This window comes from Siphateles boraxobius, unplaced genomic scaffold, assembly GCF_051911475.1.
Source record: "Siphateles boraxobius isolate OS27281-9 unplaced genomic scaffold, OSU_SipBor_1 77, whole genome shotgun sequence".
Taxonomy (NCBI): Eukaryota; Metazoa; Chordata; class Actinopteri; order Cypriniformes; family Leuciscidae; genus Siphateles; species Siphateles boraxobius.
In genome coordinates this window covers 9,605,216-9,620,437 of record NW_027509205.1, presented here as the reverse complement: position 1 = coordinate 9,620,437, position 15,222 = coordinate 9,605,216, and the positions used below count along the sequence as shown (strand labels likewise).

Genomic DNA, 15,222 nt, shown 5'->3' with positions numbered 1-15,222 from the left:
CAGAAGACAGCAGGGCTTAAATGAGTTCAACTACAAAGTGCGTCATTAACACAAGTGTTGGGAAAAAATAGGGCAGGAATAAACTATGCTTCCCCATATAACTTCCTTGTAACTGAATTGCATGCTGACATTGGACTAAATAATGCTGGCATGCATTTTCCTTGTTATCAGCACCCAGATACAATAATGACTTATTCATGTAGGCATGCATGCAAATATAAACATGGAAGGTAATCCATTACATGACCATATAATTTTCAAAATTTTTGGTAAAAATGTATTTATGTATAATAACAATTATATATTTTTGGTCTTATAACTGTTTAAACATTTTCACCATATAATATACAAACACTGTCCACCTGCTTAATATGCTGTTGGTCATCCGGGTGCTGACAAAACGGCATTGTCACGCCGAGACATAGACTCCTAAAGGTTTCCTGTGGTATCTGGCACCAAGGCATTAGCAGCAGATCCTTTAAATCCTGTAGGTTGCGAGGTGTAGCCTTGGATTAAACTTGTTGGTCCAGCACATCCCACGGATGCTTTATTGGATTGAGATCTATTGGGATTTGGAGGCCTGTGCAACACCTTGAACTTTTCATCATGTTCCACAAACCATTCCTGAACAATGTGTGCAGTGTGGCAGAGTGTCACTTCCACCAGAGATCACCATTGTCATGAAGGGGTGTACCGAGTCTGCAACAATGTTTAGGTCGGTTGCATTTGTCACATTTATGTTCACATGAATAACCAGATCCAGGGTTTCCCAGCAGAACATTGCCCAGAACATTGTCTTCATCCCACCATGCATTCTGGTGTCATCACTTCCCGAGGTAAACGGCACACATGTGCATGGCTGTCCATGTGATGTAAAAGAAAATGCGACTTATCGGACCAGCCGACCTTCTTCCACTGCTCCAAGGTCCAGTTGCGACACTTGTGTTCCCACTGTTGGTGCTTTCGGCGGTGGACAGGGGTCATCATAGGCACTCTGATTGGACTGTGGTTATGCAGCCCCATACGCAGCATACGCAGTGTTGTGACCCATCATTAAAATTTACTTTGACTTGTTCCACAGTAGACCTTCTGTTGGCTCTGTGCATCGATGAGTATGGGTAGTATAGAATTAGATAATTTTCTTATTTTTGATGTTTAGCAGCGGTGCTTCAGTTATTATGCTGACAGTGTGTTGTGCTTTAGCTTTTACTTTGTGAAGTTAAACATTCTATAATTTTTTAAAATTCGTCCTGCAGTTCATCCGTCAATGCAAATTCAATGTCTTCAGATGTTGTCACACTTCATGCGTTTTATTTATTTTAAGCATCCCACCATCATTGTTGTTTTTAAGTCTTAAGAAGTGAATCAAGTTAAAAATACCTCTTTACAATCTGAACTCATATTCTTGGCTTCAAACACAGCTTGATGGATTGCAACATAATGGAACAAAAAACTAAATGTCTCACTCATAATATGTCAAGGTGAACCTGACATTGTCAAGGTGAACCTGAAACTAGCCAAATTATTTAAGGCTTCCTTAAGATTAGGCGACTAGTCATTCATTGCACATCCCCCCAAAAAAGCTGATTTAATGCATGATTCATATAAAAATAAAATTGACAAATGTTTTTTTTTATTTTTTTATATAAAAGCTTGATTGTCACTCTGCAGGACAGCTTCCCAGAAGCATTTCGTGTCACATGTCTTCTTCATTTGTACAGAACTTTATTCCATTAATGGTATACTATAACCTTTAGACAATGATTCACAGGATACTAAATACTGTGCTGATGTGCTTGTTGAAAAGTGGTGATCGTTTCCTGTAATCGATGTGTCTTGAAAGCCAGCTCAGACTAAATATTGGCTGCTCTCTGATGAAGATGCTGCCAAATGTGGTTGTGTGTACCAACAAAGAGGGATAACGGGTGCAGAGACACAGAGGTCTGATATTCAACACTTTCTTCTCTTTGTGTGTGTGTGTGATGTTGGAGTGCCAGGGAAAGCCACTCGCCAGCACACCAAGAAAGCAGTTTCACAGGAAGGGTGCGCAGGGTGGGACGAGTTAGCGCACAGTAGTTTATTGTTGCTTGAAATAATCACACCCTGTTTACTCTTTAGGACTGATGTAGCACACAGCTGACAGTTTCACATATCCCATAGTATAAAACTGTGGCATGTAAGTTCACGTGCATAGCGCTTTTTGCATGATTTAAGTATCTTCCCATGTAGAGCATTCCAACACTTACAAGGTAATAATAACAAAAATGATGATGATGTTGATAATGATAATAATAATAATTACAGCAACTTTACATGTATATAAATAAAAATTAAATGCATTTAAATTAGTTCAAATATTATATACGCAATTTCCTACTAATAATAGTAATTTAACAAATTAGTTATTTTAATATAATTGCAATATAAAATATATTGCCATTATTATAGCAACATATGAAAATAAATGTTAATTAAACAAATTTACAGAAAATATTATAAAAATGTATTATTTAATAGTTTTTACAATAGTAATCTGTCAAATTAATAATAATGAGGATGATTCATCATCTAACAAATTAATATCGACAGTAAGGCCGCTTACAAGGTTTTAGAACAGAGCTTCGTTGTCTCAGAGTAGTCTGTAAAAAATCAGGAAGTCTGGACCCTGTGCATTGCCGTCCCTCTTATTTCAGACCTATCTGCATCCTAGACAGACAAGGGGAAACAGTGAGCCACAATCTCTTTCGGTTCTCTTTCTCTTTTCTTTTTGATTTGAGACGTGGTTGTGTCCGTCTGAGTAATCCAGAAGCATGGATCCTGGCTCAATCTCCCATCCAGCCCAAGCTTCAGTTGTCTACCAGAGCACACAAGAATGTGTCCCAATGACTAAGTTCAAGTCCAGGAGCAGCATGTTGGGTACACAATATTCAAATGGATAGTTTATTCAGAAATTATTTATAATCAAGCCTGTATGAACTCCCCAGCCTTGTGTCTTTTTCATATAAAAAGCAAACATATGGCTTCAAAAAATGGATGCTGAACAGTAAACATTTGGATACAGAAGTCTTAAAGATACAATAGCAAAGAAATAAACTCTCAGAATGCTTTGTCCCTCTCCTTTGACATTGATCCCTGATGTCCTCAAAGAGAGCTGAGCTCGTCTTCTGTTCTGCTTCACTGTAGTTTTAGTGCAGTGAGCACCTACGCCACCAATTATGTAGCTTCCCTGGCCTTTTACAAAACCAGCCACCAAACTTCCTCAAAGAGGTTATAAATCAGAGCAACCTTGTTCAATTACGCTGTGTCCAGAGGCGCTACGCCACCAGGGCTGAGATAATTGTATGTTATCAAACTTCTGATCTCTCTCTAACTGGACCTATAAATCAACAGCCTCTGCTCTTCAGTGTGAATAGGACAACTGCTATTACAGCCACATCCCTAATGACTCTGTGAGGGCGTTTTGCAGGAAAGGCAGGAGAAATGTAAGGACAGTCGATGGATGAGTTTTTTTAATGAGCACAATTGCAGCAGATAGTCATGTGAGAAGGTTCATTTGATGCGATGTAGAAGGTTCATTTGGCGACGCAGCATTGACTTGTATAACTCAGTTTTACACAGGGAGTAGTGATTTGTAACTGTTCCATGCTGGGCAGATGAGCACTCCAGATGTGCCCTGTGTCCGCTTTCCCCGTAAAAAGCCTGAAAGCAGACCAGGACGCGCACAAACTCCTCTTCTGTGTTTGGAGGGGTGGTGGGTGAGTGGGTGGCCCCACTGTGGCTGATGAACCTGGGTAGTGCATATCAGTTCTCTCTTGGTCATGCTTGAGGGTGTCTCAACACGTCATCAGCTCAAGACGTCCTTGCCAGTGGTTGTGTAATAGCTGTCTTGCAGTTTTAAAAATGGTCCACATCTGAGCTCTAGAGTCTGCTGGTGTCTTCTTTCATTCATAAAGCTTTGCCATCACCGGAATAAAGGCCATTTTTAAATATATTAAAACACAAAACAGCTGTTTTAAATTGTAATATTTCACAATATTACTGGTTTAACAGCATTTTTATCAAATAAATGCAGCATTATTGAGCATAAGAGACTTCTTTCAAAAGCATTTTTCTTTATTACTTTTGAACGGTAGTGCATATAAACTATTCAGTTTGTATATAGTATATCTGTATAATGTATAATAGTATAGTTTAACAGTATTAGCAGTGCTTCTGTGTTGTACGTCAGAATGTAGGCTCACTATTGGCCGACGCTGGTCATGTGTGTGATGCGTGTGGCATACAACACAGAAGCGCTGCGCTGTTACACTATGTGAATTCACTGAGGCCCACAGAGAAGAAAATTAATAGTTGAATAGTCGTTATTTTTGTTGTTCTTTTGCGCACAAAAAGTATTCTCATCGCTTGATAAATTTATGGGTGACTTGGACTATTTCAACAATGTTTTTACTAACTTTTCTGGGCCGGCAAGTTTCAATTACATAGAAGCCTATGGAGGAGTGATCCAGCTCTCAGATTTAATCAAAAATATCAGTGTTCCGAAGATGAACGAAAGTCTTACAGGGTTGGAACAACATGAGGGTGAGTAATTACTGACAGAATTTTCATTTTTGGGTGAACTATCCCTTTAAGCAAACCACCATAACAGGATCGTTATTATCCAGTTATTTGATGCATCAGTGTTTTATATTCCATACATCTGAGAACTTCTAACTGTTGCCTTGTTAAAAGGGTCTTCCATTCATGAAAATCCCAGAAGCGTGTCCCAGGCCAGTACACTCACTGCTTTGTTTCCCTTACTCTTCTTAAATCTCTTGTGTTTCTGTCACTGATATAGTTAAGCTTCACTTTACTGGTAGCTGTAACCTTTGTCTTTTCTACCAGTTACACTTGATATATTCATAGTCACATGTCTGTATCAGTTTTCACTTAGAGTAATGTAGATCTTGTGAGTAATTAGAAACCTAAGCAATCTTTACTTTCCCTTCTCTTTTTTTCTTTGCGTTACTTTCAAAATCACTTGCAGCATTTGCAATTTACACAACTAATTCCAGTTCATAACCATATGTGGTACCTTTGTCTGCACTTTTTTTTAGCTTTCTGATTAGTAACAGATGTTCCTGGCACATATTGTTTTATTCTTTCCTATGAAGGAACGAGGGGGTGAAGAAAGAGGAGTAACTTGGTTTGATTTAGCAGAATTGTAGAGGAAGAGGGTATCAGGATGACGTGCCCTCTGGAATAACGTGTCTTTTAGAGTTTTGCGCAACAGGTACGGTGGATGTTTGTTTTGCAGGCTCAGGGACGAGGGGGGAAGGTTTAGTGTGGCCTGGAGGTAGTTCTGCATTTCCTGGCAGGGCTGCTGTTTACTGGACTTTTTAGAAAAGTGTGAGAACTGTTTGTGTCTGGTTTTCACAAGTTCGTCTCACTGAGTTGCACAACAAGGACATGTCCCTATGCCTGAGGATCATTAGTGGATGCCTGCAAAAAAAAAAAATCAGTAACAGGAAGTATAGTGGCAGCTGTTGTAACACCAAACTTCATGGGAGGCACTGCAGGCCGGCCCGCACAGCTGGAGCTCTAGACGGCACGCACAGAAAGAGTCTTATTGTCAGAGAAGAGAAAGAGAAACTCAGTATCCACTGAATTCCTATTTCAAACTCTTTTCCCAGAATTGAGGATAACTGTATGGCCAAGTCCAGCCTTCCTGTGCAGGGAAAGGTGCTGTAATGGAGAGCGGGTGTCTGTGTCAGGTTTTTAAACTGAAGGTTTAGTAAAAACACTTTAGCATGGAATCTCACCTAGCGTGATATTTACATCTTTTTTTTTAGTTTTTGCTATCAGGATTTTTTTTTTTTCTTGCTGTTTTTTAATTGCTGTAAAAGTTCAGAGAAACACTCTGAGTGAATAATCGTCTTGTCAATCGACAGTGAGTCAGAGTTGGGCTGATACGCACACACATACAGTATATGCATATGCAGAGACATGTATTAAAATCCATCGGGCCTTATTCATAAAACACAAGCAGAATAAGTTTCTGCGAAAATAATTATTATGTAACTGTTTTACGTCAGAATGGATTAACAAATGAGTTGGATACATTTGTTCTGCTTGTATTTAGTGAATGGCGCAAATTATAATTTGTAAAAAACACTGGTTTATTCACTTTTTTTTAATATTTTTTTCTTAAATTAAATTTGCAATTTGGATAGAAACCAATTATTATTATTATTTATTTTTTTGGCCACACAAAGTGAAAATCCAATTAGATATTTGTTTATGTTTAATATTAAAACTAAACTATGAGATGCAGAAATGTGTACCAGTGAGAATTCAAAGAAAGTTGAACAGTCTGGCAGCAATATGGTTATTCAGAGTTGATGTGTTTGACCATTGTCCAGGTTTATTCGTTCTCCTCTGATAGTAAATCTAATAATGGGACTGTTTCGAGCCAGCTACACTGATAGACAGATACAAACACTTGTAGCTCTTCTAAAGTTACATCACTTCTTTCCTGTTATCCAGTCCTCCAAGTTTTGCATTCCAACACGGTGCAGCATCTATCTGATAAGTCAGAGAGAAGCTGCAGTTATGACTGACTAACAATAAAGCGAACACTGAAAACTTCTCCCTCTATTCCACCTCACTCTCTCTTCCTGTCTTCATTCTCTCTCACAAACTCAGATGTGGAGCAGATAGCCATTGATTGGCTGACGGGAAACTTCTACTTTGTGGATGATGTGGACGACCGGATATTTGTGTGCAGTAAAGACGGTCTCACCTGTGTCATCCTACTGGACCTGGAGCTCTATAACCCTAAAGGAATCGCACTGGACCCTACCATGGGGTGAAAACCTAAGACCATTACTCCTTATTCCATGTCTAGACCAACAATGTCACTCATGTCACTTTTAGTTCTCTTCAGACAGATGTCTAAACCCAGAATTCTAGTGGCCAACCCATGTTTTTGCACCATACCACAGTTTGAGTTCCTACAAGGGTCCATGATGATTTTTTCCCATGAGGATAGCATTTCACTTTCTCAACTTTCTGTAGCTATAAGGATACAATAAAATAAACCTTTTCAACTCAAAAAACAAAAAAAGCATTATATATTTACTTACTTAACTTTATTTTAATATCAGTTAAGCATATTTATCCGCTAAATTCGTAATACTATAATGTGGAAAACAATATTCATATTACTGCAAATGAAGCATGCTTAAATGCAAATAAATAAATATATATTTAATTGTGAAGTGACAAACTGTGTGTAAAAAAGTGTAAACTTCAAGTGTAAACATGTCTTATGTTTTTTATTTTAATTATCAAATATTATTAATATTAATAATATTATATATTATTATTATTATTATTGGTTCTGGGTAGGATGAATCTAAATGGAATCATAATATATAAAGAACAGTATGTCACATTGCAAAAACTCTTACTTGCCCTAAAAAAAAGAAATCCTTTTGATTTGATTCATTTGTATTTTTGTGATATTCCTCAATTTATACTATTTATGCATTCTTTGCAGCTGATTGCTGTACATCATAAAGTTCTCCTTTTCCGTCTTTTCTTCTTCCAGGAAAGTGTTCTTTACAGACTATGGCCAGATCCCCAAGGTGGAGCGCTGCGATATGGATGGCCAAAACCGCACCAAACTTGTAGACAGTAAAATAGTCTTCCCTCATGGCATCACTCTGGATCTGGTCAGCAAGCTGGTTTACTGGGCCGATGCTTACCTGGATTACATTGAGGTGGTGGACTACGAAGGCAAGAACCGGCACACCATCATTCAAGGTTTACTGGTACGTTTGAGGTGTCACGTTTATGTGCTTTTGTGGAAGCTAAACACATGTGTGCTGTACGAGAGTTGTTTGTTTGGAGTCATGACCTCGATCTCAGAATGTCACTTCCATTGACGTCATCACACATTAGTTTTTGTAACATCACATGATCGGTAGGACTGAAAGATCAGCATTGGCTCATCTGAAACCTGCTGCAACAGTGAAAACTGAGCGTTGTGCAAGTGCAGTCAGTGTCACTCCTTTTTTAAAAGACTTTTAATAGATTTCAGATTTTTAGTTTACATTCACTGTATGATCACTGTATGTGATGTTCACATAGTCCTAATAGAAATTAATAACTTGTGCCCTTTGCTGTGATGTCATGTTTTGAACATGTTTTTATTTACAAGACTTATCGTAGGGATGCACTATATGTAATAGTACCATATCAGTTAAGGTGATCTTTAATAGTATTAATAATGTAATAATACTGTTAAATGTAATCTTAAACATATCTCAAAATGAATATCCATTTTTCATACTGTACATTATAGTGTTGTGATGCCTAAAATCACGTGTAGCATATTTTATATTTTAAAACACTAATAAAGTTCAGTGATTCCCAACCAACAAACTTCCAAGGGGGCCTAAAGATAACTTAAATGATTTAGAAACAGATGAAACAAGCTTTCAAATAAGCTAAAACTATTAAAAATCAAGATATTTCTTATTTTAATTAACTGACTGACTAAAACAACTGCTTGGTCCCCTTTGGATTCACACAGTCTTGGAAATCTAGAATATATGAGGAAGCCTTATTAGTGTAATCTTTTAGACTTGGAAAAATCATGTAAACTTATACGAATCTTAAAACTCAGAAGGCATTTTTATAATGAATATACATTTTGTGTTTGTTTTGGCAGATTGAACATCTCTATGGTCTAACTGTGTTTGAAAACTATCTGTATGCCACCAACTCTGACAACGCCAACATGCAGCCCAAAACCAGTGTGATCAGAGTCAACCGATTCAACAGCTCTGACTTCCAGGTGGTGACACGCGTGGATAAAGGTGGCGCCCTTCACGTTTACCACCAGAGACGTCAGCCTGCAGGTATGACTGCGGATTTTGTTTGACATTTCAAACTGTTTCTATGGGTTCAGCAAGTGCATTTTAATGGGTAGCTTCATTTTACTATTCTGTAAGAGGTACATTTTTCAATCTATGACTCAATTTACTATTCAAAGTGGTTTCCCCAATGGTTCTTAGTTAAAATTATGCATTTGTGTCCAACCTTAGTTCGCAGTCATGCGTGTGCTCCGGATCAGTTTGGGAAGGCAGGCGGATGCTCTGATATCTGCTTGCTGGGTAACAGTCACAAGAGCCGAACCTGCCGCTGCCGCTCTGGCTTCAGCCTTGGCAGTGACGGAAAGTCCTGCAAGAGTGAGTAAAACTCAACCCAGCCTGCTCAAACCAACCCAAACCAGTTCCACACAGCATTACATAACAGCATTCCACATTGCAGTTCTTTTTTTGCATATAATGATAATTTTCCCTGTGTTTCCTCAGAACCAGAGCACGAGCTCTTCCTGGTGTATGGTAAAGGCCGGCCTGGAGTTATCCGCGGTATGGACATGCACGCTAGAGTGTATGACGAGCACATCATTCCTATTGAGAACCTGAATAACCCAAGAGCACTGGACTTCCACGCTGAGACCGAATTCATCTATTTTGCTGATGCCACCAGCTACATCATCGGCCGCCAGAAGATCGATGGCACTGAGAGAGACATCATAGTGAAGGATGGTGAGTGCAGAATGATGCTGGGTTGGTTTTTGTTGGAGTGGTATTGAAGTTAGTTGAATTAGATGAACTACTCCTTCATGTATCAGTCTCTTCTTCATCCCATTTATTGTTTCTCACACAGGTATTCACACAGTAGAAGGTATTGCTGTGGACTGGATGGGGCAAAACCTGTATTGGACTGATGATGGACCCAAAAAGACCATCAGTGTGGCCAAATTGGAGAAAGCCTCTCAGACCCGCAAAACTCTTATTGAGGGCAAGATGACCCATCCCAGGGCCATAGTAGTAGACCCTTCTCATGGGTATATCAATTATTTGCTCAATTACACATTCAAGAGCCCTAAAAGAGAAAAGCAATCACCGGCAAATCATCTACTATAATGTGATGAAATATTAGTGATTTTAGATATTTTATTTTGTCACCTGACAAATCTGTGTGGCATGCTAACATTCCAAACCTACCAAAAAACCTTCAAAGCTATCAAACCAGATGTAAACACTATGCCACACCACTTCCTACATACAGATACCCCAGTTAGAGTTACATCTACAGCTGTGAATGTATAAATCCATATCGTCCTGTTTATGTTTGCAGAATGATGTACTGGAGTGACTGGGAGGAGGAGCCTAAAGAGACCAATCGTGGCAGTATAAAGAAAGCCTGGATGGATGGCTCAAACACTGGTATCCTGCTTACGTCTAAAACTGTGCTCTGGCCCAATGGCCTCAGCCTGGACATCCAGCAGGGCATTCTCTACTGGGTGGATGCATACTATGACCGCATCGAGATGGTGCTTCTCAACACCACAGAACGCAGGGTGAGATAACGCATACAGATTCAAGGCTTGACTTTTGGTTGATTAGGGCATAAGTGATGCCAGTTTATTCAGGAGATAAATAAAGGTGCATTTGCACTTGCACTATGGATGGGAAACTCATGTTAGCATCTAATTCACCCAAAATGTTAAATTCTGTCATTAATTACTCAGCCTCATGTCGTTCCAAACCCATAAGACATTCGTTCATCTTCGGAAACACAAATGAAAAGCTTTCTGTCCCTCCATTGAAAGTCTATGTAACTTCCATTTTTACGCTTCAAAAAGTTAATAGAGTGGTTTAGTCCAAATTTTCTGAAGAGACACAATCGCTTTATTTGATGAACAGATTGAATTTAGGCCTTTATTCACATATGAACATTGATCAACAAACATAAACAGAAGCGCTGTTTTCTCACCATTGTCATTTTTGTTGTTTATGTTGTTATTTCCCTGTGTGCATTCTTTATTCATCATTTTGAACAATTGGTAAAATCATTTAATATTGTTAAAAAAAATTTCTGTATTTTTTATATAAAAGGTACTTTGCCATCTTGCTGTGACAAAAGTAATTTGAACACACCTAACGTCATAATAATTACAACGTGCCAACTCGTAAATATGTACTTCCCAGAGGACTTTAACGCATCATATTTATCAGCTGTAATTTTGATGTATCATTCCTAATCTTAACCTTTTTTCAGAATTTGCATTAAAAGGTCATAAGAAGTATACTTTTCTCTTCATCCAGACGGTATATGAAGGACAGGAGCTTAATCATCCCTTTGGCCTGTGCCATTATAAGAACTTCCTGTTCTGGAATGAGTACCGAGGTGGAGGAATCTACAAGCTGGACCAGAATACCAAGAAGGCCACGTTGCTACGCAATGAACGACCACCAATCTACGAGATTCGCACCTACGATGCACAACAACAGCAAAGTACTGAACACCCTGAGCTTTTTTTGAAAAATTTGTCATATATGAGTCATATGCAAAGCATGAGCTGACAGATCAAACAAAGTCTTAATTATGTTTTGTATGGTAACATGTCTCAACAGCCTCATTATTTATATAATGTTAGACGTTACAAACTAATGAGATCAGAGTTTCAGGGATTTTCTTGTGTTTAATTGGGATCTGCTAAGGATGTTTTTGTGTGTAGTCATAGGCTCCAATGTGTGCCGTGCCAATAATGGTGGCTGCAGCAGTCTGTGTCTGCTGACGCCCACGGGACGCTCCTGCGCCTGTGCCGACGACCAGATACTAGACACTGACAACAAGACCTGTAAAGGTGGGTATGCTGGGCTTTAAGTGGCCTGACGTAAAAAAGTTACTACAAATAACCTGAAATGATTTGAAAATGACCTGTTTGAGATTTTGACATTTTTATTTAGAAAATATTGTTATTTTTCTTTATTATTTTTTTTTGCCAGCAAACCCTTCCTATGTACCGCCTCCTCAGTGCCAGCCTGGAGAATTTGCCTGCAAAAATAACCGCTGTATTCAAGACCGTTGGAAGTGCGACGGGGACAATGACTGCCTGGACAACAGCGATGAGGCCCCCGAGTTGTGCCGTTAGTTTTCTTTTGTCTCAGATGCGCAATGTTCAACTACTGATACACTACCGTTCAAAAGTTTTTTTTCTAAAAGAATTCTCTTATTCTAACCAAGACTGCATTTATTTGCCCAAAAATACAGTTAAAACAGTAATATTGTGAGATATTTTCTATTGTAATATATTTTAAAATATTCCTGTGATGGCAAAGTTGAATTTTTAGCAGCCATTATTCCAGTCTTCAGTGTCACATGATCCTTCAAAAATCATTCTAATATACTGATTTCATGCTCAAGAAACATTTCTTGTTAATATCAATGTTCAAAACAGTTGTGCTGCTTATTGTTTTTGTGGAAACAATGATACATTTTTTCAGGATTTATTAAAGAATAGAAAGTTCAAAAGAACAGCAATTATTCGAAATAGAAATCTTTACAGTCACATCTGCTCGATTAAATGTGTCCTTGTTAAATAAAGGTATACATTTCTTTTACAAAAACCCCTACAAATCTTGCTGACCCAAAACTTTTAAACCATTTAATATACAATATTATATAATAACATGCATGTATTAACATTTTATATATATAATCCCAGTCAGCCATGATTAGCATTCTACAATACCATTAGTAACTGCAAAAATGTTCTTTAGTGTGATTCTGCATCCATACCACTAGGTGTGAGTATAAGTCGGGCTTTTATATTGGCCATTGCAACAAACAAAACATTACTGAGTGCACCTTTAAAATTGTCCTCTATTTGTCCTGTTTCAGACCAGCACACCTGTCCTGCAGACCGCTTTAAGTGCCAGAATAACCGCTGTATCCCCCTGCGCTGGCTTTGTGATGGAGACAATGACTGTGGGAATGATGAAGATGAATCTAACAGCACTTGCTTGGGTATTGTGAACTCATTCATTACATGTTAATATGATTTTTAAGGATTTTTTTAAATTCAGGTGCAAATATTTCCTGGTGTACAGCTTTGTGAATTAATCAGGTTTTATTTTCTCTCCCAGCACGCACTTGTCCTTCTAATCAGTACCCATGTGCCAGTGGCCGTTGTATCCCTGTGTCCTGGACATGTGACCTGGATGATGATTGTGGAGATCGCTCAGATGAACCAGCATCTTGTGGTATCTAAATTTAAGCCTCTTTTCCTTTTGTCATCATGCCATACTGACATTTTAAGAATGGTAACCATTTTCTTGTTCTCCTCACTGTTTTCTCTCTAGCATATCCTACCTGTTTCCCACTCACTCAGTTCACTTGTGCCAATGGACGTTGCATCAATGTCAACTGGCGTTGTGATAATGGTGAGTTTCTAATGCCATCCACAAAATTGCCAGCGTCATACATTGGTTCACTATGTCCAATAACCACCTTAATGTGTTTGTTCCCTCAGATAATGATTGTGGGGATAACAGTGATGAAGCCGGTTGCAGTCACTCGTGCTCTAGTGTGCAGTTTAAATGCAACAGTGGCCGCTGTATTCCAGAGTACTGGACCTGCGACGGAGACAACGACTGTGGAGATTACAGCGATGAGACTCATGCCAATTGTACCAATCAGGGTGAGTTTGGACAAATATAATTTTGTGCATGAAGAATGAAGACTTCTGAATGAAGTCTAATTCCAAACATATAGTTTGCTTCAGTTTTTGGAAAATGCGACAAACCGAAATCTGATCCTAAACTAGCTCACATCTGCTGAATCCCCCAATTTTTTATTTTGTCGTATTTATTGATTTCATTTTAGTTTTTTTTTTTTTTTTAAATAGTGTTAAAATGTGAATGTGTGTGTATGTATGTATGTGTGTGTGTGTATATATATATATATATATATATATATATATATATATACAAACTGATTTTATTTGCTTATTTAATTTTTATAAATTGTTTAAATAAAGTGGTCACTTTTTATTTTATGTTGTAAACCCCATTGAAAAAAAAGGAAAATAATTGTTCATTGTTTAGTTTTCTGAGGTGGTTGATCAATATTTTCTTAAGATTAAACAATTTGTTTCACTGATCATTTGTTTAAAAGAAAAATATATATTTTTAGCAGTGTTAACTGTCACAGTTTATTCTCTGAAGCTATTTTAGGTGTGTAGACCTTCTGAAGTGTCCCTAGATTTTGAGCGAAACCACTATGACTAATGCAGCTGAGCTCTTCATTAACTGGAGTAAATCACAATTTCATAAACTGGACTGTTATCTTTTTTTCTTTTTTTGTGCCGTGTGGTGAAACGCGTAAACCACAAATTCTTGAGGAATGTCTGAGAGGAGTGCAGGAAGTCCCTCTGGAGAGCAGTGTTAATGACTGCTCTGAGAGCTGCTGTCTTGTGGGATTACACAAGCACAGATGTGCCAGGAGGCTTGACGCATGAGCTGCTGGACTATCCACTCACATGTGCATTTTTGTACATCCCTCTCTCCTTCTCTATCCCTCTTCACATGTTCCACTCATGTGTCTTCATAGCTGTTAATTGTCAATGTTTGGCTGGGCCCTGAATGGAACAGGAATAGAGGGTAATGTTCTGTTTTTGGGGTCTAGGCTCTGTCCTTCGCTTCTCTAATCCCTGTGGCTTTTTGCTTAATAGACTCTCAGAATCAATGCAGCAGAACCAAGCCAGAGGCCTAATGAGAGTACTGGGCCTTGTGGGATCCAAGCAGTGTGTTTGTGCCTGTGTAAAGATTTAGAACTGTAAGAGGGCATGCTAGGAGGTTGTTGGGGAGAGTTGTGTATAAAATGTCTTTGAGTTTGCTACATTTTGGAGTAGGTACATTAAAAGTAACGCTACTTCAGTACCAAGTCAATGCAAAAGTAGGAAATATATTGTAGTAGTTTTTCTTAATTCAAGGTTCAAGTATGGTAACATTAAAAAAATAGAGCATTGTGTTAAGTAGTTTTTTTTAGAATTTTTTAATTTTCTTATTACTACATAAAATGCACTTTTAGCACTATGTAACTTGAGTATTTTGAATTTGTCAAAAATTAGTTATGTAATTTATTTTAAATTATTTGAAGGTTACATGCCTTTATTTTAGTTGGTCAAATTATATTTATAACTTTTTTAAACAGAGGAGTGTGTTTACTTATACATTTTTGCTAAATTATTGAAATTGACATTGAGAATTGTAATATTATGTCAGATTTCAGTATTGACTAGTGAGTGTGTGTGCGTGTGCTTGTGTGAGTGTGTTTGTGTGAGTGTGTTGGTTTGAGTGTGTTTGTGTGTGTGTGTGT

The 15,222-nt window shown here is 38.0% G+C and overlaps 1 protein-coding gene across 1 annotated transcript in view; it reads left to right on the top strand.

The window, feature by feature from the left end:
* The window catches only part of lrp1ab (low density lipoprotein receptor-related protein 1Ab), a 123,406-nt gene that overhangs the window by 54,588 nt on the left and 53,596 nt on the right, over positions 1 to 15,222 (top strand). The window contains exons 7-20 of the mRNA XM_077218756.1: positions 6,685 to 6,847; positions 7,592 to 7,814; positions 8,717 to 8,906; positions 9,093 to 9,236; positions 9,363 to 9,599; positions 9,721 to 9,901; positions 10,195 to 10,417; positions 11,166 to 11,355; positions 11,579 to 11,707; positions 11,850 to 11,990; positions 12,745 to 12,870; positions 12,990 to 13,106; positions 13,206 to 13,286; positions 13,376 to 13,543. Coding sequence (XP_077074871.1) covers positions 6,685 to 6,847; positions 7,592 to 7,814; positions 8,717 to 8,906; positions 9,093 to 9,236; positions 9,363 to 9,599; positions 9,721 to 9,901; positions 10,195 to 10,417; positions 11,166 to 11,355; positions 11,579 to 11,707; positions 11,850 to 11,990; positions 12,745 to 12,870; positions 12,990 to 13,106; positions 13,206 to 13,286; positions 13,376 to 13,543 — 2,313 coding nt within the window. The remainder of the gene's footprint in view (positions 1 to 6,684; positions 6,848 to 7,591; positions 7,815 to 8,716; positions 8,907 to 9,092; positions 9,237 to 9,362; positions 9,600 to 9,720; positions 9,902 to 10,194; positions 10,418 to 11,165; positions 11,356 to 11,578; positions 11,708 to 11,849; positions 11,991 to 12,744; positions 12,871 to 12,989; positions 13,107 to 13,205; positions 13,287 to 13,375; positions 13,544 to 15,222) is intronic.